At 35.6% G+C, this 24,013-nt stretch overlaps 7 protein-coding genes across 7 annotated transcripts; all 7 read right to left on the bottom strand.

The window, feature by feature from the left end:
- Nucleotides 1–20: 20 nt before the first annotated feature.
- Nucleotides 21–1,912, bottom strand: LOC117783734 (the record flags this gene model as incomplete). Its single annotated transcript, XM_034621278.1, has 2 exons — nucleotides 1,495–1,912; nucleotides 21–910 (listed from the first exon to the last, which is right to left on the bottom strand). Coding segments are annotated over exons 1-2 (1,308 nt in total), but the record flags the coding sequence as incomplete, so codon positions are not given.
- A 1,912-nt stretch (nucleotides 1,913–3,824) lies between these two features.
- On the bottom strand, nucleotides 3,825–5,591 carry LOC117784170 (endocuticle structural glycoprotein SgAbd-2). The gene is made up of 2 exons (XM_034621831.1): nucleotides 5,408–5,591; nucleotides 3,825–4,848 (listed from the first exon to the last, which is right to left on the bottom strand). The coding sequence occupies exons 1-2, from the start codon at nucleotides 5,417–5,419 to the stop codon at nucleotides 4,282–4,284; spliced, it is 579 nt and encodes a 192-aa protein (XP_034477722.1). The 5' UTR covers nucleotides 5,420–5,591; the 3' UTR covers nucleotides 3,825–4,281.
- Nucleotides 5,592–8,957: 3,366 nt separating this feature from the next.
- LOC117783735 lies at nucleotides 8,958–9,532 on the bottom strand. Its single transcript, XM_034621279.1, has 2 exons — nucleotides 9,191–9,532; nucleotides 8,958–9,125 (listed from the first exon to the last, which is right to left on the bottom strand). The coding sequence occupies exons 1-2, from the start codon at nucleotides 9,530–9,532 to the stop codon at nucleotides 8,958–8,960; spliced, it is 510 nt and encodes a 169-aa protein (XP_034477170.1).
- Nucleotides 9,533–11,386: 1,854 nt separating this feature from the next.
- LOC117783737 lies at nucleotides 11,387–12,705 on the bottom strand. The gene is made up of 4 exons (XM_034621280.1): nucleotides 12,631–12,705; nucleotides 11,683–12,003; nucleotides 11,469–11,628; nucleotides 11,387–11,394 (listed from the first exon to the last, which is right to left on the bottom strand). Exons 1-4 carry the CDS (start codon nucleotides 12,703–12,705, stop codon nucleotides 11,387–11,389), a joined length of 564 nt encoding a protein of 187 aa, XP_034477171.1.
- Nucleotides 12,706–13,501: 796 nt separating this feature from the next.
- LOC117784355 (endocuticle structural glycoprotein SgAbd-4) lies at nucleotides 13,502–14,374 on the bottom strand. The gene is made up of 2 exons (XM_034622063.1): nucleotides 14,117–14,374; nucleotides 13,502–14,047 (listed from the first exon to the last, which is right to left on the bottom strand). The coding sequence occupies exons 1-2, from the start codon at nucleotides 14,275–14,277 to the stop codon at nucleotides 13,810–13,812; spliced, it is 399 nt and encodes a 132-aa protein (XP_034477954.1). The 5' UTR covers nucleotides 14,278–14,374; the 3' UTR covers nucleotides 13,502–13,809.
- Nucleotides 14,375–16,965: 2,591 nt separating this feature from the next.
- Nucleotides 16,966–17,570, bottom strand: LOC117784216 (larval cuticle protein 4). The gene is made up of 2 exons (XM_034621888.1): nucleotides 17,427–17,570; nucleotides 16,966–17,365 (listed from the first exon to the last, which is right to left on the bottom strand). Exons 1-2 carry the CDS (start codon nucleotides 17,537–17,539, stop codon nucleotides 17,098–17,100), a joined length of 381 nt encoding a protein of 126 aa, XP_034477779.1. The 5' UTR covers nucleotides 17,540–17,570; the 3' UTR covers nucleotides 16,966–17,097.
- An 850-nt stretch (nucleotides 17,571–18,420) lies between these two features.
- LOC117784215 (endocuticle structural glycoprotein ABD-4) lies at nucleotides 18,421–22,608 on the bottom strand. The gene is made up of 3 exons (XM_034621887.1): nucleotides 22,477–22,608; nucleotides 20,513–20,643; nucleotides 18,421–19,414 (listed from the first exon to the last, which is right to left on the bottom strand). The coding sequence occupies exons 1-3, from the start codon at nucleotides 22,483–22,485 to the stop codon at nucleotides 19,144–19,146; spliced, it is 411 nt and encodes a 136-aa protein (XP_034477778.1). The 5' UTR covers nucleotides 22,486–22,608; the 3' UTR covers nucleotides 18,421–19,143.
- Between the last annotated feature and the right edge of the window lie 1,405 nt (nucleotides 22,609–24,013).

Consider the following 24,013-nt stretch of genomic DNA (forward strand, 5'->3'; position numbering starts at 1 on the left):
TTGTGCTCCTGTTCCCTTGGCTGCTGCTGCTGTCTGATGTTGCCCGTTCTGATCTCTACCTTGGGGAGTGGAAAGCAATAGACACGCTCCACCTCTACCAGCAGAGGGGTGGCACTCTCCGAGGCGGTCTCAGTCACTGTTAGAGGTACACAAATGGTTGGCTCCTCGGCGGAATTGCGCTCCTCGTAGGGAATTCCCACGCGCGTTATGTTGAGCGGCAGTTGGGGAATCAAGGACTCCGGCACACTCAGCTCACTGTGCATTTGGGCGGAGCTCAGACTATCCTCGTAGTATTTGTAATCCTCGCTCTGATCGTCGTCAATGCGATCGATGCTGTCGATGTGATCGATGCGATCGATGCTGCTGCCAGGATCAGTGTAAATACGCTCCGTGCTGCTCGAGGTGGCTTCCAGAAAGTCAGTTGGCCAATTGAGTGCAATTGTTGTAGACTCTGTGACTAAAATGGGACTAGATGTGGAGGCTTCTGCACTCCTCTCTCTTGACACTGGACCCGGACCCGGACCCAAAACCGGTTGTGTGCTCTCATAACTGTGCGTGGGATACGGATTAGGCAGTGGCATCCAGTTGTCCTCCGTGGTTTGTGTGGATTGTCGACGTGCTGTGGTCGATTCAATCGATTCATTGATCTGTTTGGCCATCGCCCGCAGCAAAGGATCCGTTGCATTCATGCGCACCACCTCAATTGGTGCCTGGAGCTGAGGCTGAGGATTAAACTCGGGCAGCGGCTGTGACTGGGATTGTAGTTGGTGAGCCCGCCAGCGACCTCGCGATTCCTGTGCCCGCTCGAAACTGTCGCGACGGGCGTAGGGATTATGATAGCCTCCGGAGGCGGTGCGTTGCTCCAGTTGCGGTTCCAGCTCCTCGCTGGACTCCTCACGTCCATCAATAGCTGCAATACAATCAAATTTAAATGAAAGCTGCTTTAAAAGCACTTAAAATAAAGCTTGTTTAAAGCTCAGCAATTAAACTACTTATTTAATGACACTTAAGGCTTTGCTTAGTTAAAAGTATTGGTAACATGCAATTAAACTTTCATTTAGTTTAAAGTTTAGCAACAAGAGTATTTCTTCAAAATCACATAAAGCTTCAGGAGATTTATTATATTTGTATTTTTTAAGAAAAAATTTAAAATTATTAATATAAAAAGTTATCTATATAATAAATCTCCTGAAGCAAAGAAAAATAAATAAATTTAGTTTTGAACTTAAAAACTCAATATTTAAGAAAAGGTTTTTAAAAATGTATACAAATCAATAAATTAAAATATTATGTATCGCCTTTAAATGAATTTAATGATCTTAATTCAAGGGTTATATTTCGGTTTTGCAATTTATCTGAAGCTCACATCCTAAAACAATTTAAATGTATTAAAAACGAAAATTATAATAATGGTGTTGGCTACATTCAGTAAAGCTGCCTAACGTTCTGTAATAAATATGTTACTCATTTAATTTATTTTCTATTTACGCTTACCATCTGCCGGCATGCCCATTAACATGGCCTCCAGGCGTCCATAGACGCGTTCCTTGGGCTGCACCTCATCTTCATTGGGCTTGAGCGGATGCTCTGGTTTCCAGTTACCATACACCACAGCCTCCTGAATGCGTCCCTCACTGGGCAGGGGCAAATTTGTAGTGCTACTTCCTCCGATCTGTTCACGCAGCAGGGGAATATGTGTGTGAATCGTGGAGGTGGCGGGAGGAGGAGCAACTGCGACATAATTGGGCCAGTTTAATGGCCCATGACCGGACATAGGCCCTGGCGGTGGCGGTGGCGGTGGTTGGGGCAATTGCATGTCAGCAATACGTATACGACCCCGAGGCCGCGGTACCTGCAGCTGCTGTGCTTCCGGCTCTGCCTGGCCCAGGATCAGCTGAGAGTTAAAGGCCATCAGTTGCCACAAGAACAACAACAAAATGTGCTGTTTGACGGCCATAATTAAAATGATTTTATGTTGTTGAGTTTTCGGCAAAAGTTCGTTTCAGTTTGTTTCAGTTTCGATTTCTATTTACTGAAATGTTGTGCCACTTTTGAAGTGTTTGTTTTTGTTGTTGTTGTGGTTGTAGCTGTGACTGTTGCTATTATTGTTATTTTTTTTTGTATTTGTATCTTCAGTTCACAGTTAGCTGCTTCGTTTTATTGTTTCGTTGCGGCAGCATCAACAACAATAATTCTCATTGTTCTCAATTCCACTTGCCCATCGATATTCGCACTCATCCAAGTTGAATGCTTCCGTGAATTTCTTGTTGTTGTTGTTATCGTATAAATTTTGATATTTTCAGCGCGTTTTCTTCTTTCTTTGAACGATTTGTGGTCTAAACGCGGCGGCTCCTAAACGGCAACTGATGTTGGCCAAATCAATTTGCGGCCGCTTCAGCTGCCACATTCATTGAATGGCCACAACGGTTGCTGCGCATGCGCGTTGCTTCTCCGAAAATTTTAAAAGCTACAACAACATCAACAGCAGCAAAATCAACAGAAATATGAAGAAACATTCTTAATCACAGCTATAGAAATTTTTCTTTTGTTCAGTTTTCGCTTAATTATGCGCAAGAGCGTTGAAATTTAATGGCGAATAACAATTTCTTGGTTTCTGCTTTGGTGAAAATGCAGCGCATTTGATTTATTTTCTTTCCTCCTCTTTTGCTTCGCTATGCTGTCTAGCAATCAATGTAGAGGAATATATACTCGTATATAAACTTCTAGTTATGTATGTTTCTCTGTATTAATATTTATGCAAATTAATCGCCGTGTGTGCTAAAAAAAAATAAAAAATCAAAAACAACAACACATATTTTTGCTTGTTTATTTTGGCACCGTTTATGAGAATGTTTGTTCTCCGGTCCATACGCAAATATCTCTGAACCTGATGACTGTCGCTGAGGCCAACTTTTCACCAAATTGATTGGTTCAACTTGAGCAACGGTAAAACAGTTGTAGGCCGAATACTTAACGAGCAGACTGTATAAAAACCACACTGATTACAATGAATGTAAACTAGTAGATGCCAATGAAAGTTGCTAGACTATCTAATTATAACTTTTGCCTATCTAGCATTTCTTTAAGACAACTTTAGTTTTTATTGTTAATTAAAGCCAATTATGCTCTAAATAAATCTTAAATTTGAATTACTTCAGAAAGTTTATATCGGAAATCAAAACAATCGTATTATGTTCTAATTGAAGCATAGAGTTATTCCTTTTTAAGACATTTTTTATGCGATCTCTACTTACATATACTATTTGAGACTGAAAGCTTAGACTTACCAAATGAATTTTTTATCCATATGTCGTAGATGTAGTTTTTAATTAATTTGATTTTATTATGTTTAACTATAACATCCTAAAAAAATTTGTATTCTAACTCAAAGATAGAAGTTAAGTCTTTTTAAGTCTAACCGATCTTACAAGTAACTTATTAAGTCATAGTTAATGCTGAAAGGTAAAATTTACCAAGACAGCTTTTATCATTATGTCCTAGCTGAAACTGAAAGTTAAGATTGCCAAATCGCATTAATCTAAGCTACACTTCAGAAACTTCAGTTTGAGCACTCGTAAAAATCGAACCAAGTCAAAACGTCTAGAGAAAAGCTGTCATACTTATGCAACAGCCGGTCTGACGGGACTGTCGAATAGACTTTGTCTCATGATACAAACTGTGGCATATGGAAAATCGACGCGCTGGAAAACTGAAAATGTGAAATATTCCAAATAAGTTAAATTATAATTTATGGAATTGAATTCACAAGCATATGAGGTAATTTCAGCTGTGAAAATAACAAGAAAAAAATTAAAAACAAATAATATATGCATAATAACAAAAAGCCATTGCGCATTGTCACGTTTTGTGAGCATTATAGATGACAGAGGAGGGAGGCAGGGAAAATATTATGGAAATGGAAAAGCGTTGAATAATGTTTGCTGAGGGTCGCGTGTGTGTTTGGCATGACGGAAACTTTGCTTTTCCGCTTTTATTATAATCTTTTTTATTTTTTATTTGCTTTTTTTTTTTTCTTTCAACAAAACTTTCACGATCGTTAATATAAATATTTGTGCTGATATATTTGTTGTTGCTTGCAAATTTCCAGTTATTGTTAATGAATTGTAATGGGTTATTTGAGAATTTAATATCAGAAATCACAGTCTTGCGGTTGGTTAAGGTTATAAAGAACGAATTTGGAAGAACTTTTTAGAAATGCAGCACATTTTTCTGGTTGAGGTTAAGGTTTTGTTGCCACTCTCTCTCTCTCTCTCGCTTTCTCTACTGATTCTCTAGCAAGCCAATGTACTGGCCATTCTGATTGGCCACACGTCGCTCCTCCAGCTTCTTGGCAAATGCAGGATCACTCTTTGCACGCTGCTCCAAACGCTCCTGCTGCAATTTGATGCCTGCATAGATCTGATCGAGACCCTTCTGAATCTCCTCTGGTATGGCTGGAGGTGTGGGTATATGATCTCCAGTGGCACGGAAGCCATTCTCATCGGCTGTGTACTGTACATTAACCAAGGTGCCCTCTGGCGATTGGTAGGAGTATTGGCCATGCTGCACCAGCACTCCATTCGGATTCGTATCGAAATCCTTGAGGAAACCCGTCTCCTCGTGCACAATATTATTTCCGGTCTCGTATTCGGTCTTATAGCTGCCATCCTCGCTCTGCTCCTTATTGTACTTCAGTATTGGTATCCAGGTGCTCGTCTCGCGTAGATCCTCATGACGATGATCTGGTTTATCATCACGCGGAATATTGTTGACATTGGGATGTGAATGATGTTGATGCTGGTGCTGATGCTGGGCGTGACACGACAAGGCGAGCAGCGAAATAAGTATCTGAAAATTTACAAGAATTTTTATTCTAACTTAAGGGTAATAAAAAAAGATTATTTGAAAAATTATAAAAGATATAATTTTTTAATTAAATATAATATATAAATAATTTAACAGTCTTTTCGATTCAAATAAACGGAATAAAAATTAGGTTTAAAAACTGAACGCTTCTCTTCAGCTGAGATAAATTAAAATTTTTTTTTTTTTTAATATATATTTATTTTCCGATATTGCCTATAATTAAAAAAGACCAGCAGTAAAAAGCATTTGAAATTTAAAAATAATTGGAAATTTTAACAGTATGACTAATGAATAAAATAATCTAAGATATTTTTTGAATCGGGCAATATAAAGGGAATTATTTAAACCACACATTATCTGAACATAGTCTGCTATACTGTTTTATTATTTTTTTTCTAAAGATTATTTTGGACTTTGTCTTTAAATAAAATATTATTATTTACTTCATATATTTTTTTTAAGTTCACAAGTCTGAAGAACTGAAGAACACGTTATAGAGGCACGCTTAACTTTATTTAAAACAATTTATTGCTTAACTTACAAGCACTTTCATTTTATAATGCGTTGATTTAAGATTCACTTGCAAATTTGAGATGTAATTGTCATTCACAGTTAACAGGAGATTTGTCAGTTGCTTTTCAGCTCAAGTTGTGGCAGTAGCAAATGGAGTTGCAGTTGCAATTGTGCGATTGCTCCGTTGCCCGTTTGTCTGTGGTAAGTGAAAGCTGCAACGGTTCAAACTGTGCAGCGGCGGCCCTATTTAAGAGCTTTATATAGTCGCGACTTCGAGTTTGTCTCCAGCTCTCGCAGATTGCAGATCGCAGATCGTAGCTCAAAGCGCCAACTCACACCAGCAACAGTCTCGGTCATATATATGTAGATACAGATACAGATACATTTTGTAGTTGCAATTGCCATATTTGTAGCTGTTATTTGTTGTTGTTGTTTTTTAGTGGTTCGGTAATTGTTATTTGGAATCTTAGAGATGCTTAAATGCTTTAATGAATATAAATAAAATTAATTAATTAATTTAATTACATTATCTATCTGGTATTAAAAAGAAATAAATTTTTTAGATGCAAATCGATAGTTTTTGATAGCTAAACTATCGTTATTTCAAGTGGAGTTCATTTGAATATATTATTATTCTTTTTCTTTAGGCTCAGTGGTCATCTTTGATTTCTTATAATACCATATACCACATAATACTCGTACCATGCATACATTAGATATGGTAATAGGCACAGTAAAAGTCTGCGCATTGTCTGCGTCTCTCGGGTCGTTCATCTTCGTAATGCCGTTATTTAGAAATAAGCCAGAACGAGTTTTTCTGCAAGCTTCGACTTTGCCAAAATGCAGCCGAACATGTAATATATGATCGCTCTCTCTCTCTCTCTCTTTCTCTCTCGGTCTCTCAGCTGATCTTTGGCTTAATATTTATGCTCTTATTCTCTGAATATTTTATGCTCTCTTGCTCGAGTGGAGATGATATTGTTGGAAGAGAAGATGTTGCTTTGTTTTACTTGAATTCTTGTAATTGCAGCAGCGTTTATTCATGGGAGTGGCATAAGAGTAGGATCGGTGGCAGGAAGGAGGAGCGTAAGGGAGGGGAGAGTACAGTGACATACAATATATGTGGCAGAGACTGAAATGAAAATTGTTGTAAGACTCGTGCAGAGTTTTTTTTTTATTTATTTTTTTGCATACTTTAGTTTATTTGGTTCGCGAATCTGCAGATGAGGCAAGACGATAATTGAGTTCAAAACGGCAATGGCTCTTGGCAAATGTTAATTAGTTGTGGAAAATGGGTCAATCTGTGTGACGATATCATGGAAAAACGCTTACAACGGTTACTTGTCAATTTCTGGCAAAATAAAAACCAAATAAAGTTGATTTCGACGAGAATCACTTGCAACATAATGTGATAAAGTTGAACAACCGCGTTGCCGGTTGCAAGAGAGACGAAAAGAGAGAGAGACAGAGAGAGAAAAACTGGTCATGTCAAGTGTTAACAACAACATTTTGGGCCAGGCCGCCTTCAGAGTCACACCCCCAAGCTAAACCAAATTGTTTCGTCTTCGTCTGTCGCCCACCCAAAGTTACAGCTCTCCAAGCCAAGTTTAAACCAGTTGTTATTGCTGTTGTTGCCTGGTGAGTCATCAGTCAACGGCAATTGTGTAACTTTTACAAATTTATCACAGTCAAACTCAATGAAAACGAAAGCTGGCAAGGTTAAATCCAGATCTGAATCCTCAGACAGCTCACACACTGACCCACTTGGAGAACTACCTATGTAACTTGGCCAGCATTGTATCTTGGCCATTGGAAATGTCAAATGACTGCCAGCTGCTGCATTCTTAGTTAACATTTGGTGTAGGTTTCACTCTTGCCTATAATTTCCAACTGTGTTCTTAGCTCGTGTGCCATTTGACATTTAAAGACGTGTTGAGACTGGAGACTGCACTCTGAGATGGCTGGAGCCTGCAAAACTGAAGACCGAAGACTGTAGACTGTAGACTGAAGACTGGTTTACAAAAGTCCGAGGGGCTAACGGCGAGGCAATAAATTTTGCGGCAATTTCAAGTGTCATGAGGTTGTGAAATTTCTTGTCAGTGCTTTGCCATCTTGAGCTTGAATCGTAAATAATGCTCTAGTAATGGATGGAGATGTCTGTTGATCGGCAATCAACGCCACTTGATAGACAGACCACGTACTATATCTGTGTATCGTAATTACCAATTCTAACAGGCATATTCTTTAAGAAATTCTCTTTGAGCCGATCTGAGAACTGTATGATATCATCATTTGCACTGATTTTGAATGCAGAACTACAAGTAATTCCATATAATCTTTTATATCATTTGAGTACACTTACAGCTAAAGTTTATTGACCGAACAAAGGTCAATAAATTCGAATGGTTTGCAAAACATTTATTTATTTTGGCGACACATAAAACCAGATACACATATTGTTATAAAATTTCTTTAATATTGATTCAATAAACAAACCTTTATATAAACCTTTATATAAAAATAAAATGATAGAATAGAATTATTATAATAAAGCACTTTTGTGTCATGATTATTTGGAGGTTTTCTATGCAGGGAATATACAGGCTCTAGGCAGGGTGGGGATTAAAAAAAAAGCGTTGGAATAAACATTTATAAGGCATATACATTTACATCATACAATTTTTACCAGATGTACAAACATTTATTTACCCTTTTGACTTTGTAAACTCTGAGATACGCCCGATCAATGATGTATTGAATTGCTAAAGATTTTCTGAATAGAAATTCAACTCTACTTTAAATTCACTTCTTCGCATAAATGGCGGTAGATTCTTTTCAAGGTTTATATTGCGAAAATATATTTGTAAAAAACAATTGAGCAACTGAAGTGTAACTTACCTTTCGCTGAGGACACATTTTCGGTAGTTTGGTGCGGGAAAGCAAAGTTCTATAGGCGATCATTAAAAACATGTTCTGATATGAGGTCTTATGTAACTGGCAAAGATCCACATTTAAATCGATGATCTTTTGATAATCTTTGTGGACAGGCCGTGGCTTAAATAATTCAAAGTTTAAATTGACCTTATGGAAATCACAGCTGATATTCGCAGATACAAGGGATCTCTCAGGCTCGATAACGATGCATGTATAGAATTCAACTACATTTAGATTTGGAACACAATCAAAACTATTCCATCTTACAGCCAGAGTGAGTGAACTAGCGGAAAGTGTGTCTTATAAGAATATAAGGTTCTGAAGATTGATTATATTTTATAACTTGCTGGCAAAGCAGACTATCGGCAGTAGAAGAACCAAAATTTGCAGTCCTTTCATATTTTACTCTTTATAACTCAGTTGAAAATCAATAAATGGCATAACATTTTGATAAATATTCTCCTTTATTTATAGAGTACTTTACTTCCAATATTGCTCCACATAATTGCTCAATTTTTTGAAATGGGAGAAGATGGTTATATAATTATGATATAATATATTCGAAATATTGTTAAAAGTCATCACATATATCCAATTATTCTGAATTTATTCATAACGTTATTAAATATTTCTTTTATTTTTATTTATTTACTTTTCGAATGCCTCGCTGATTCTAGTAAGCGTCCACTTAATGAAGCATTGAATATAGAAAAATTAGGTAGGAAGAAATTAAACTGTACTTTAAAATCCGTTTTTGGCAGAAACGGCGGTAAATTAGCTCCAATGTTCATATTACGAAAGTAGTAGAATCCCTACAAAATAAATTTAAATGAAATGGGAGATAATTTAAAACATGATGTATAGTACAGAAACCAACCTTGGGTTGAGGACACTTTTTGGGTAAATTGCTTTCCATTATCATGCTTCTATAGGCGATATTTAAAAACTTGTTATGCTTTGAGTGTCTGTAGAACTCACAGAAATTCACATTTAAATCTATGATCTTATGATACTCTTTGGATGAAGGACGTGGCAGTTTCAGTACAAAACTCGCATTCAGCTGTTCAAAGGCACGATTGTATTTGACTTCGGTGGTTATAAGGGATTTCTCCGGATTTACAATAATGCATCTGTGAAACTCAACTATTGTTGGATTGACAACACAATCAAAAGTATCCCACTGCACAATGAGTCTTTGAATTGGCTGCGAAAATTCCATATTTATCAAATACTTTAAAGTATGTCACCGACCTTAAAATACCTTGTTAGCAAAGGAACTTAGCGGCAGTAGAAGTGAAAAACTATATATTAAAATTTCCATTTTGGCCCGATTTATTGTTATTGACTCGCTTAGTGTTCAAACAATGACTAATGTTTAGGTTGATTCGCTGTGTAAAATAAATTTGGTAATTGTTTTATAAGTGCTTGCATCTGCTTTAATTTCATTGCTTTTGCGTATCGTTTTTGACCAATGACGCCAATGGAGTATTGATTTAAATTCAAATATAATTACAATTAACATTTAAAAAAAAGTACTCTCTTCACTAGACTACAATTATTGGAAATATTCAGCTAAAAAATGCTGATACCCAAAATATAGTCATTATTTAGACTACAGCGTGAAGTACATGTATATTGTTAACCAGTCAATAGTAATTTAATTAACAATATTTTTGGTTTATTTGATAACTATTAAAATATCGATCCGCCATCAATAATTCTTTCTATCATTGAAGAAGTTTTTTATCAATACTTAAAATAAGCTTAGGTAGACAGAATAGTAATTTTTATGTCAAAGAACAGTATTTTTTAATATTTTATTTTATATTCATTGAGCACATATTGAATAGCCAAACATAATATTATTAACCTTTATGCTTCGTTGGCTCCACCAAACGTCCGAATAGAGTAACATTCAATATCGACATATTCGGTAGAAAAAAGTCTAATTTAATTTTGAAATCGTATCTTGGCAAGAAAGAGGGCATATTGTCCCCTATGCTCATGTTTGGATAATAGTAGAAACCCTGCAATGATAAAACTTTTAACAAAGATTCGTCTGAGTTCAATCTTTAACTGACCTTTGACTGTGGACATCTTTTGGGCATATTGCTGTATTTTATCATACTTTTGTAAGCAGTTCTTATATACTTGTTTTGATATGATCCTTTAAAGAACTGACATACATCTAAGCTCATCTCGAAGATTTTATGATACTCTTTAAATGGTGTACGGGGCAAATGTAACTCAAAGTTTGCATAGTACTGCTCAAAATCCCGATTGTATTTAACTTCCGCTGTAATTAGAGACTTTTCGGGCTCTATGATAAAGCATCTGTGGAATGTGACGATGCTTGGATTTATCACACAATCGAAGCTGCTCCAAAGAAGCATTAGACGCTGATGGTAAATTGTAAGTTTGTTGTGAATGAATCAATTATTCAATTATTAAAGTAAATACCTTGGCTTCTGAATGAGCTATTAAAAGCTGAAGCACCAAAATACAAAATTTGTTCATACTGTGTTGATTGTTATACTGATCGCTTGTGTGGTTTGTATAATGATTAAATAATGCAATTGGATCTGAATACAAGTTTATTGTTTTTTAAATGCTGAAATTCGTGTTGTTGTGTTTTTTTTCCACTAATTATCGTTAAGTCTTATTTAAGTTTAATGACACAAAAAAATTGAAATATTTTCTTTAGTTATCTACCAAAGGCTTAGAGTATCTGTTTTTAAATATATCCAAGGTTATACTTAATCAATTAATAATCTATATTGAAATGGTGGAAAGTAAGCAAATTGTTAAGTTTTTTATGATTATATGGTTTTAGTAAAATGAATATGATTATGATATTATTACCACAATGACTAGTATGTATGCTACTCTTTTTTATTGATGTGCAAGGAAACACGATCTGTGGCATACTTTCAGGCAGTTAGTTTTTTATGGAAGTAAATTACTTTATTTGTTTATTATAATTGTTTTTATTAGGTCTTTGTTTAAAGATCTTAATTGATAGGGAGGTAGGAAGTAGAACATACGATTTATGAACCATAAATTTGCTAATTACTTAATTTTCTGTATACAACTTGCAGTTAAAAATTTAGTTTAAAAATTAAAATATTTTTTAGCATGGTTTTTCCTTGTTCTACTTTGCTCTTTTCCGATATCAAATAAACGACCCAGGACTGTGATATTCATTACATGATCCGCAGGCGGCATAAACCAGTTCAAATTTAGAATAAATGGGGATTCCTTGAGAACTGGCGGCAAGGACTCGACTATTGATGAATTCCGGACTCGATAATGTCCCTAAGGGAAACCAAAAGCGAAACTTATTTGAATTTAAAAATGATTTTCATTTACCTTAACAAGGGGACATTGCAAAGTTTTGTTTTCCAATTGCGCCATTCTTGAGAGAATATCGATCAGTGTCTTTTTCTTACGTTCTCGAAAAACATTGCATAACTCAAATGTGATGTCAAATATCTTCTGAAATATTTTTTTCTTTGGGTCCGGTATTGATACCTTTATAGTGCCCATTAAGACTTTCAAATTCTGCATGAGGACCAGCTCGGCATCGACGCTTCTATTACGCGGAGTATTCACATCGCAGCTGACTTTTGAAATGTACTCTGAGTTGACCACACATTCCAACTGCTGTATCACAATAAAATATCCCATGCTCTAAAAGTGTAACGAAAAATTCTTTATAAGTATTAAATTAATACTAGTAAAAAATATCTGAGATGAAAAAGAAAATTGAAATCACAAACTACGAAACTATATAGCAATTAAATACATATTAGAAAGCTAAAATTAGTATAAATATGATTTGGAATAATGGTGACTCAAATTTAAAAAACTTAAAAATTTTGGCTCCGACTTCTGCATTATTTATTTCTGCTCTAGAAATTTCCGTAATTTTTGACCGTTACAATTCGCACAATGAAATAGAAATGAGTTTTAATATTTGAAAACATATGTCAGCCGGATTATATCATTTGATTATTATTTTAGGTAAACGAGAATTATAGCTGTTTCTGATCGCAGAAAATATATATTTGCATTTAAAAAGAACAAAGAAAAATGTTAATAATATTATTGAATAAGATATATCTATTTTTCTTTTATTCCAAATTTTTTATTATTATTTGGTTAACTTAGCTTTTGTCTTATTTTTTCCATTAACATTTTGATTCCACTTAATTTTATTTATTTTTGTAACGCTTCAAAAAATATTTGTAATTCGCAAGAGATGCTATAAAGTGTTACTTTGTTTTCTCACTTTACAGCTCTCTATCTTTATCTTACCGGTAATAACTGCACTGCGGGGCACAAGCGCCAAACATTGAATATGAGAATGATGCGCAAACTGAATTTCATCATGATGAGGGCCTTTTGTACCTCCAACAACTATTAACTTTAACTGAACAAATACTGATCGGACAGGCGTTGGCATTGGCCTTTTCCAATAATGAAGAGGTTTGGTGATTTGCTTGTTTAATTGTCGGAACTGTAGGCCAATTAAATAACCATAAGTTATTTGTAAATGGTACGAGGTGTGCTTGTAACTTTTTACTTGATTAACAAGTTGATAGGTAAAACCTAAATATGCAATGCTAACCAAAATAGTGGGGAAATCCTTGCTTCTTGGAAACCATTTAGGAAATACTTGAAATGTCAGGTTAACCTTTGTATATTTTAATGTAGTTTCAACGATGAGTTGCACACACCTCGCGGTATTTTCATATTTAAATTGATTGCGATTTGTGTACTTAACCGAACGAAACTGAGATGCGTAAACAAATCGAATGGATCATATCAATGCCAATAATCGCGGTTGCTCAGCGATTAGAGCATTTAGTTTGGAAATGGTTTTGGTTTGGTTTTGGGTATTTTGAGTGGCTTTTGTTTTTTGTTGTACTCGTGTTTGTCTTTGGCTTTGGTTTGAGCTTCAGTTGACGTGTGGGTAAATAATCTTGGAGATCAACATCAGCAACAACAGCATCATTATCATCATCATCTTCTGAGCGCATCCGCAACCGCAAGTTGGCGTGAAGGGCAGTTTGGTAATTTTGTAAGCGCCACGAGGCTGAGAAATACTCAAATACTAAACGAGTACTCATAAGTGAATGCTGTGCAGTGAGTATGAGTACTCGATAAGTGGCAATGAGACACAAACTTAATTGTTCAATATTTATTCATTTATTTATTATGTCTTGGCTTCTTTAATTTTCGGGTGTGCAGATGTGTGTGTGTGTGTGTTTAGGTGTGTGTAGGTGTGTATAGGTGCCAAATGGCATAAGAACAGAGTGTTTGCAACCCGTCGTACAATTGGTATGGCATAGGGGCAGTGCTGTGCTATTTCCAGTACGTAATACTTTATACAATATAATTAAGATACGACATATCGTATACGTAATACGATACACATACAACTTAACGTTAATTACTTAATTACACATACGCCCTGAGGGCAAAAAGCTTTATTTATTGCGGCGCAACGGGCAGATGATCTCCCTCCGGCTGGAAACCATTCTCATCGGCCACATAGCGCAGTGTAATGATATTGCCCTCGGGATCACTGTAGCTGTAGGATCCTGTCTGGACCAGCACCAGCTCCTCGTGCTCATCAATCACTTGGCCATCGACAGTCTCCGTTTTCGGTATGATGATCTTCTTCAAATAGCCAATATTCTCCACTCGAATGCCATTCGATGTCTCGTAGCTAAAAGGATTAATTGTAATTTAGTGCTGCTTATTTTTCTTCTTATATAGTTCCTTCAATCAATCTCACCTGCTGTTGAAGCTGCCGTCAGCATTATTCACATTATCCTGCTGGATAATGCTGGCCGCCGTGGTTGTTGTGGTTATGGATCCACCACGAGCATCCTGGGGACGTGCCAAGACATAGGTCAACAGCAGAGCTGAGCACAAGACACACACGAATTTGTACATTCTTTAAAGATTTTTTGATTTGATTTTATTTCGGGGGGTATTATCCTGCGATATTCGGTACAAGACGCGTTTGGGGCGTGGCAAGTCAATTCCAGCGAGTTAGTGCGCAACTGTTGACTATCCAGCGGTCGCTTGGCCTTTATATACCATCTCGCTGACGAGGGCGAGCACCTCATTCGCACTCGCACTCGCACACGCACCGCGGCTGCTTCGGTTGCCACAGCTAACGATTGCGATGGGCGCACTAGATAAGAAGCAGAGAGCGTCAAGTACAAGTACTCGCACTCGCACTCGCACTCGTACTTCACCGTACGACAAAAAATGACGAGCGGGCGCTTCTTCGTCACATTTCAGATTGTGATACCCTGTATTTGAAGCTATGGCCTTCAATAAGGCATGCTGTTACTTTAATGATTCCCAGATTTTAATCTACATTTAATCGATAAGATGGACAAAATGGAAAATTAACTTATATTATTTTTTTAATGGTTAACCTCGTTATTTGTTGTTAATTATTGTTAATAAAGTTAGTTAATAAAATTTATTGTTTTTTTTTTTTAAAAAAAGTTAAATTTTCAAATTACTGAGATATTTGATATGAGTCGAAACTTTCTGTGTTATTAAATATATTCTAATCTGTTGAAAATTCAAATCTAATAAATACCTTTAAAAAAATACATAAGTTCCTGGGTACATATTATTCTAATGCATCTTACCTTTGCAAAGCATATTTCAAGTAATTGTTTAGACAAACAAAACAATCTTCTATTTATTTGATTTGTTTAAAGTTAAGCCTTGATAATTCTTGTTAAATTTTTTTATATCTTGTTCTACAAACCATAAAAATAAAAGTAAAATAACTAAGAAATATAAATTTTTTTTAATAAGAAATAATGTTAAATAAATATTTATAATTCTTTTAAATATTTTTTATAAATGATTAAAACGGTTCTAATCTCTTGTCACTCAAATATTAATCGATAGCTATTACAGATGTAAAAATATAAGATCTTCTTAATATCAGGATATAATTTAGTTGAAACTTATTGTGTACTTTCAATCTGATAAAATTTTAATATAAATAAATAGTTCTTAACCATCTCAAAAAATACATATATACAGGCTACATTTGATATGTTTTATATTGTTTGTTAATTTGTTACCATCAACACAAACAAGTTGATTTGAAAAATTAGCTGTGGGGTATAGCATAGTTGCGCATACTCTCAGCAAGCACTGTTAGTAATTTGGTTTTGTTTCGTCTTGTTTTGTTGTGGCCATCGTTTGAGGTTTTTTTATTGTCCATTTCGCGCGTCTGGCCGATGAGTAAACACCGCACCGCCAAAGAGATGGAGATGAAGCGACGGTGTCAGCAGGTGATGTTGATACTGATACCCGAAGCTGAGTCTACGACAGCTAAGTAGAGCTGAGCTGTCGCCAGGCTGATGTTGATGGCATTGCCAGTCGGAGTTGGCAGCTACGTGATTTGCCTGCTCAGAACATAACTCTTTTCGCGCACTGTAAGTTCCGAATGGAAGGGGACTTTCAGGGAAGCGAGATCCGTTAAGGATTTGAATTTTTGTAAAGGCTAGTTAACTAACAATATCTAAGTGTTGCTAGTAACAATTATAATCAATCGATTGTGTCTAGAGGCGTGTCAATTGTATAGATACAAAAATGATATTAATTGAGATGCAAGACACGTTTCAATTATGGAAACAATTTGTAGAAAACATTAGAATACGCGTACGCTAACGGTGAAGACGAACAAAGAGGTAATAAAAAATGTAGAGTACGAGAAATCATAACGTTGCGGATTACGCATACGCACTGTGGGTCAATGAACTGTGATGTGAACAGTTCAAAATAATGCCACAATAAAATTACTGCATATATGAAATATCTTTCTGTATATCTATTACTCTTTTTTTTATAATTTTATAAAATCGTATGGCATGTAAATTAAATCCAGGAACTGCAATTCTTATTTAACATCTACTCTTTAATATAATAAATTCATACGGAATTCTCACTTTCGTTTTCTGCTTAGATTACATAATTGAACGAACTACAGGTATTAGAAGTTCTGAGTGTGATATTGTTCGAACAAACATTTGGCCTACACTTGACTGCCTAATAGGCTCTGTCTTGGTCTTCACAATGGCAAACAAATATTGAAATGTATATAAGATCACGTATTTGTCAATTAGCATCCCATAACGAAAATGTTAACAAGTCTACTTGTATTCTTTGGCCTCTGCAAATGCAGAATTGCAGTCGACAAAAGCTGCTAACCAAGGTAAATTTAACACAAATTTAACACACATCAACCAAATATTCAGATCTGAGATCTGGTCAAATTTGCAGTACAGAAGATCGTTTAACTTTTGGGTGAGGCACCCAAAGTGAATGTGAATGTAGAATATTACGTAAGTGGCATTAAATGTGAAGAATTGAATTATGCAAGCCACGTATTAATCAAGAAAGTAATCAGCGTACTCAGAAATCACAATTATTCTAAATTCTTTGTCACTCTCTTCTTAGATGAACAACTATTAAATTAAAAAGATTACTCGATTATAGAAAAAATAACAAAATTCAGTCGTTGACTCTATAAAACGATTGATTACAAAACAAAGAGAGAAACAGAATATAAATAGGAAACATATTTTAATAAAAATGCACTAATTGAATTTGCTAATATTGTGTATATTTTGTTAATCAGTTATATTGACTTGCTCAGTTCTTTTGGTTCACAGTTGTTTGAATTTATATTAATAATCACATATACTCGTGTGGATGACATGTTTCCAGTTCCATCTAATTATATTGCTCAGTGGATTTCGGGGGATGGTCGTTTATGTATTTTAGAGATTTGAGCACTGACTCTGGAGTTGGCGGTGGGGTGGGCAAATGTGCACCGACTGGCCGAAATCCATTCTCATCGGCTGTATAGCTGACTTTATATTCCTGTCCATCATCTGATATAAACGAGTAATAGCCGTTTATAGACTCGCCATATTGATTGGCATGTACTTCCTTGAGTTTGCCTTCCTGCGATGACATCGAGCCATCACGAAGCCAAACCCTTTTGAAATAAAAAATGTTATTGAGTTGCTGGATTATTTTTTATATTTTTAAACACTAACATGGAGTGGAATTTCCCATTGTATTCGACATTTGAATCATTCACGATAGGATCATTATTTTCATTTGCATACGTAACAGCCACAAAGAGAACACAAATCCAAATCAGTTTCATTTTTATCAATAAAAAACAGTAAAGTCAAGTCAATTAATATATCCACGCGGTGTCAATGTCTCGAGACTACTGACAGTTCCTGACTTAGGTAAACAGCCTTATATACCATAGCGTTCTAGTCGCCATATCTAAAATCCTAATTTAAAAATATACGAAAAACAAAGAAGAAACACTAATAAAATACCAGTACTAAAATATTTAACATGAAATTAAAGTTAGAGCAATAAATAATATTGAACTTGTTTGTTGGTTTTCTGTCTTTGGCCTTTGGAAGAATGGGTGTGAAATTTGGGCCAAACGCGTCTCAGCCCCCTTTACTATCTTCAGTTTAAACGAACCTGAACAACCTGATGGTGACTGGGGTTATATTGTAGGCACAATATCTGTCAGTATGATACCCTTTAATTGATCTTAAACCTTCTCTTTTATGCTAATGACAAACCCAATGGAGCGGCAAATTTTAAGATTATTATTGTAATTGCTAATGATAGTTTTTGAGTTAAATTAAGGGTATGGATACTTCGAATATGGTGTTTAGTTTCCTTTTAGTTTCTGCTTGAAATTATGTATAAACAATAAGTTGAATGTCAGATTCATATATGCATATATGTCTATATAGCACTTGTCACTAACGTCAGCATCCGATTCTGGTTCTTTTTAGAACCAACTTGACCACATTTTTGGCTGCTTCTAGCCTCCTCATTTGCATACAACAAATTTATGAACTTTGCCTTGAAATGCAAAAAAAAAGTATTTAGTTTTTATATGCTATTTTTGGCAGTGTGCCAAAAAGTTTGTGCTCTAATTTTGATAAGGAATTAACCTATACAGAACAGAGATCAAGGGAATTCGCTTTAATTAAGTTGAAGAAAACAATGTTGTTTTTTTTTTGGCAAAGAATCATTACTTCTTTATTTGCAGCTAAGGCTAAAGATATTTAAGTTCTTCTCATGTGCTTATGTCATTTGATACGTTACGAACAAAAACCAACGATTCGTAAATAATTGAATAAGTAGGTACATTGTCATCCATCGTCATTCATCGTCATCCATCATCGCTTATACTCGTATTACGTGCAAAAGATTACAGTTATATAGACTATTTACACAAGAATTATTATTATTATATTTCTTGTTATCTCCTTCATATATTCGTGTTTTTTTTTTTTTAACATTTTCTTCTTGATTTCATTAACAAATCGATGATATCACATGAGTCCGAAAATGGCAAAGTTCCGGCGACTAAAAGATCTTAAGCACAGTATAAGAATAAAGACGAAAGAATAAAATGAAAAGATTGGGGTAAAGGATAGAGAAGAGAAGAAGAGCTGAGAAAAGGAAAAATGTGTGTGCTCGTCTCTGTGGGTGTGGGTGTGTGTGTGTATCCGTATCTGTGTGTGTGTGTGTGTGCAGTTTGTGTTCTTCAGTCAGCTGCTCGATGTTGATGTTCGCTTTTAGGCTTCGATTATTGATTTTGGGAAAGCAGCAAATTGCTTCATTTGAGTATATAGAATATCAGAATCGGTTGCATGGTCACATTCATTTCTCATTTATCTAACACCCGGCATACATGATTGTTCGGCATTTCCATCAACTACTGTCACCTTAACGGCGACGTGTTGCAGGCGGCAAGCTCAGCAGATAGTCGAGCGCCTTCTGGATCGCTGGTGGGATTGGTGGTGGAGTGGGCAAATGTGCACCCTGTGGCTGGAAACCGTTCTCATCATCGGCTGCATAGTTGAGGGTGATCAACTCTCCCTCAGGTGAAGTATACGACACGGAGCCCTTGACAATGATCACATCCGTGGAGTCCGGTGAGCTGGCCTTCTTCACGGTGCCAGTTTCTTCAGCCTTGATGCCATTAGCCGTCTCGTAGCTGCAAAAAAATTTTTATGTTTTTACCAATTTATATATACTTTTTTTTTGCAACTGCAGCAACACCTTTTTTAAACTACTTTAGCTCAGTTTTATCAAATTCACCTTCAAAGCTGTGAAAAAATTTGATTAGCGCTCTTGTTAATCTAGCAAAAAGTTGCCTTTTTTTTTGGCGAATTCGATCGATTAATAAATGGTATATGGTATAGCTTTAGAGTATTTAATTTTCGGCACTCAATATACACTAGCATATATTTATTTTTGGTCTCTCTGCTTTGTTGTTTTGTTTAATTTTTTTTTGACGCTCTGTTCGTATTCGTCACAGGCGCCAGTTGAATTATTTATTTATGTATTTATTAACATTTAACATTTATGTGCGGACTTGATGTCCAATCGAAATGCTTATAACTTGTAGATTGTTCATAAATTTATATTTAATTTGCTTCATTAACATTTAAAACTCTGCAAATTATTTATTTATGATTGGATTAGTTAGTGATATAAAAACTACAAATTATGCAATTATTTTTGTTGATAAAATATTAATGTGATCGTATGCAGATTATTTAGAGTTGAATTATTTACATATAAAGTATCTTTTAATAACATTTTTATACTTTTACAGCAGATTTGCTAATCAGAACTTAACAGATTTGCGAAATGTTAACAACATTTTTTCGGTCATGCACATCTGAGGCCTAACAGACTTGAAAACTGTTAACATTCGGTGTCTGCCTAAAAGTATGCAACACAAAAATCTTAACCTATCTGTTTGTGAACGGCGCACAATTCAAATGTGAACTTATATTTTAGTTCATTTAGCAATAATTTAATAATAAATTTAAAATTGTAGGGAAAGTTGAAGTTTTTAAATTACATAAAATACAAGTGTTGATTTTAATTAATGTTAAAGTTCATTATCCCTCGGGGAATGAAGTTACAATATTATTATAATTTTAAAAAATTATAAAAAATAGCCAAAATATGTAAACAATTTTAACAAAAATTCTGAATTAAAAAGTCCCATTTATATCGCAAAATGTTTTACGATTTGTTTATTTTCTTAAAATTACGGAGCACAAATAAAATGTGAACTTACGCATAATTGTAGGCTCCATCCGGTTCGATATTGGATTCCTGGCTTATAATCGCAATTGGCTCGGCGCCTTGAGGTTTGGGCGCAGCTTCGGCCAGACAGAGGAGCGCGGTGGCAATCAGGCAAAGTGCAAACTGCAAATGGGTTAAGAACGGAAATTAATTCAATTTACGTAAATTAGCAATTGCTTGCAATTAAAACGAACGCAATTAAAATACACAAGTCGCTTGGTTAGAAAATATCGTGATTTGTGTTATTTTTTTGTTACTTTTTTGTGTGTTTTTGTAAATTTATTGTTGTGTTGAAACTTGGCTCATCGTTTCGCATACTTGCTTGATTTATGACTGCTGTTTACATTATTCTCACATATAAATTATGTGTAGAAACAAGCAATTGGACAAACAGACAGACGAACAGACATTTACAGACTCATATGTCAATTTGCCACACATTTTTTTTAAGGTCGTCAAATAACTAGACGCCAATTAAGTTTATATTCAGAGTTTTTCATTTGTTTGTTTTGAAGCTGCATGCACGTTATTGGCAATTACCTCACAACGTCTCAAGTGCATGGAAAATTGTGGGGCGGGACGAACAGAGATGCGCGAGGTTCGTGCAAAGATTATTTGAAAATATACTAAAGTTTGTGAGTGTGAAAACTGCACCAAATTTGAAAGATTGCATAAAGGGTTTATGGAATAATAAAATTAGAATAATTTAAGTTGTTTACATTTGACATAGTGTTATAAGATTTGCTTGTGGATACCATCTGCTCTCATTTTCCGCTCTCTTTTTCTCCCGCTGGTTGCATGGTAGTATGTGATCATGTCGAAACCAGGCCCAACTGCACCCGCAGTCTTGTTGACTATTGAGAAATTGCCAATGGGCGAGAGGGTTACGTGTCTAATGTTTTAGTTTGTGCTTTTAGCCAGATAGACAGCTGCCAACTGAGCGTAACATTCATTGCCTGCACTTTTTTAGACTCGCTTTGCTCTTCTGCAGCCAAATGTCGCCGTAGCCTCACTCAGTCTCAGTCGCAGTCTCCGTCACCGTCACCGTCTGTCCAGCTCGACCCAGTCGCCCAGTTGTTGTTGTCGTTGTGTATATAGTTGTTTTGTTGTTGTCGTTGTCTGACCTTTGCATTGCATTGCCGGCTGCATGCTGTTTGGCTTGCTTTGGCTTACTTTGGCATCGTGTTCGAGCCTTTTAAGTGGCTGCTTGAGCCCAGCATTCATTAATTGCTATTGCCATTTCGGTCGGGCTTGGCTACGACTTTTGGCCATTTGCTAGCAAAATGGTCATAACAATTGCCCAATAACTCAATGCGGAAGCATCGCTTTAAGCTGACACTCTAGGCCCTAAAATATGTTTTAACCTTCTGCCTAAATGTATGTTTTCTTATGGATAAAGCTCGTGCTGATTGATTTACGACTTGGCCGTTGGAATTGCCAAATTCAACGCATTGAAGTGTTTTCGTTTTTTATTGTGCAATTTGGTTAAATCTGGACTTTACTCTGGACTCTGTTCTTGCTTAAAAAATGACTTTTGATTTACACAATAGCTTTATTGGTCGAGAAGATTTATGAAAAAATATGTATAGCGTATTTAAAGTACCTGAATAATCAAGAATTTGAAGGACTTTTTAAGAGAACATTTTTAGTGCGAATCTGAGCTTTGTATTCTGGAGGACTTGTTTCAAAGTAATAATTCTTTACCGAATACTAGGAATCTCCATTAAATTATTAAATCATTGCAGGACTGTTGAGCACTGTTAACTAATCTCAAGGCTTTCTTTTATAGAGCTTTATGTTCTGTAGGACTTTTTTGCATAGTAAATAATCAATTACTGCATATCGAAAGTCTCCAACACTTTGTATATTATTATAAAATAATGTAAGGACTGTTATGCACATTTTAATATTCTTTTTGACTTTCTTTCATAGAATACACAGACCACATGCACTTACGTTTTTCATTTTGAATAATGAAATTTCTTGGTTAATGTAATCCAAAGATGGGTTTATCCTTCTTTCCAGCTATTGTCGCAGCACACTTCACACTTGTTGTTAATTGAACAAACGATTTTTTAATGATGCCCAAGTGCCGGCAAGTGAGTCTATTTATACGAAAACGCCAAAGACGACGGCGATGACGACGACGCTGCTGCAAATTCAGCTGGTAAAACGTCGCACATACAAGATGCATAAAGTACAACAAAAAAATAAAGAAAAAATGCAAAAAAAAAATAGAAAAATAAATAAATAAGTACATATAGATGTACATAGAAACTAAACTAAAGATTCGTCGTAGTTGTTGTCGCTGTCGCAGTCGCAGTCGCCGTCGCTGTCAGCGTCGACGCTCGCGGTGTTTGAAAAGAGCAGCGGCAACAGCAACAGCAACAGCAAACATTTGTTGTTGTTCGACTGCCAGTGGAAAACTGCAACAAGAACAACAACAAGCAGCTGCCGAGGTAAGTGAAAAACTCAATTGAAGTACTCCACGGGGGACTCCCCTTTCGAGGCGCACGCCACTGTTAATTCAGCTCAGCTGTTCTGTGCAATTGAGAATCCAATGCAAAACAGTTTTATGCAATTGCTTTAGCATTTTTCCTATTTTTGTTTTGTATTGATTTCCAGATCCAGTTGCATCAGAAATGCGCCCTTTAGCAAATAGATTATCTGAGATCTGTTGATAAATACTTTTTATATATATTTGTTCAGGTATTTGCGGTCATTTGTCAACGACAGGTGCGTCACACAGTAGCGGAAACTATAAAATACACCACTTAATTTGACTTAAATAAATGCGATTGGCATCGCCCTCGCGGCGTTGCCACCTAGCTCACAATTGCCAGTAAAACACAATTTATTCATATTTATTTACATTATTTATTTTATTTCTTTTTTTTGGGGTGGTGTGATAGAAAATATTGCATTTAAATACGTGGCCAATAATCGGCAAAGCAATCAAAGTCAGGCAATAACAACAGCGGCGACTCACGGTGGGGCCGAGTTATAGTAAAAGTGGTCAAAAATAAAATTTGATACTATTATTTTTTGTTGTCAAAAAATGTCTATATTTAATGGCGTTTTCTTAATTTCACAAAAAAACAAAAACAGACAACAATATTAGAAAGAAAAACCACCCTAAAAAACCTCTTATACATACAATAAAAAAACACTTTACTAATGTTTCCCATAAATAGGCATTTTTATAATTATCATATAGCATTCTTATAATAGTAAAGGTTAGCAAGTTGAAGCTAGTAAATTGTGGCCTTCAGTTCTGTTTGTCTCATTCAACACAATTTTTGCCTACTAAAGGTTAATGGGTGTTCCACAGTGCGCCCAAATTCGGGCTCAGGGCATGCCTCGGTCTTTGTGTTTGTGTGTGTGTGTGTGTGTGTGTGCTGTTTGTTGTGCTGGGGTCAAAATGCCAAAAATTGCTAAACGCGAAGAGGTTGCCGCTGGTGCTGCCAAAGTGTAGGCGCGTCTAATGAATAGC

This window comes from Drosophila innubila (genome assembly GCF_004354385.1).
Source record: "Drosophila innubila isolate TH190305 chromosome 2R unlocalized genomic scaffold, UK_Dinn_1.0 1_C_2R, whole genome shotgun sequence".
Lineage (NCBI taxonomy): Eukaryota > Metazoa > Arthropoda > Insecta > Diptera > Drosophilidae > Drosophila > Drosophila innubila.

Bases quoted from the DNA above. Each gene is read 5' to 3' on its own strand.
- LOC117783735 (XM_034621279.1), bottom strand. From the start codon at position 9,532: ATGGAATTTTCGCAGCCAATTCAAAGACTCATTGTGCAGTGGGATACT. The intron at 9,126-9,190 runs GTTGGTTTCTGT...TTTATTTTGTAG, and splicing joins AAAAGTGTCCTCAACCCAAG to GGATTCTACTACTTTCGTAA.
- LOC117783737 (XM_034621280.1), bottom strand. From the start codon at position 12,705: ATGATGAAATTCAGTTTGCGCATCATTCTCATATTCAATGTTTGGCGC. The intron at 12,004-12,630 runs GTAAGATAAAGA...TTACACTTTTAG, and splicing joins CCGCAGTGCAGTTATTACCG to AGCATGGGATATTTTATTGT. The intron at 11,629-11,682 runs GTAAATGAAAAT...GGTTTCCCTTAG, and splicing joins TGCAATGTCCCCTTGTTAAG to GGACATTATCGAGTCCGGAA.
- LOC117784355 (XM_034622063.1), bottom strand. From the start codon at position 14,277: ATGTACAAATTCGTGTGTGTCTTGTGCTCAGCTCTGCTGTTGACCTAT. The intron at 14,048-14,116 runs GTGAGATTGATT...TAATCCTTTTAG, and splicing joins GACGGCAGCTTCAACAGCAG to CTACGAGACATCGAATGGCA.
- LOC117784216 (XM_034621888.1), bottom strand. From the start codon at position 17,539: ATGAAACTGATTTGGATTTGTGTTCTCTTTGTGGCTGTTACGTATGCA. The intron at 17,366-17,426 runs GTTAGTGTTTAA...TTATTTCAAAAG, and splicing joins AATGGGAAATTCCACTCCAT to GGTTTGGCTTCGTGATGGCT.
- LOC117784215 (XM_034621887.1), bottom strand. The intron at 19,415-20,512 runs GTAAGTTCACAT...ATTTTTTTGCAG, and splicing joins GATGGAGCCTACAATTATGC to CTACGAGACGGCTAATGGCA.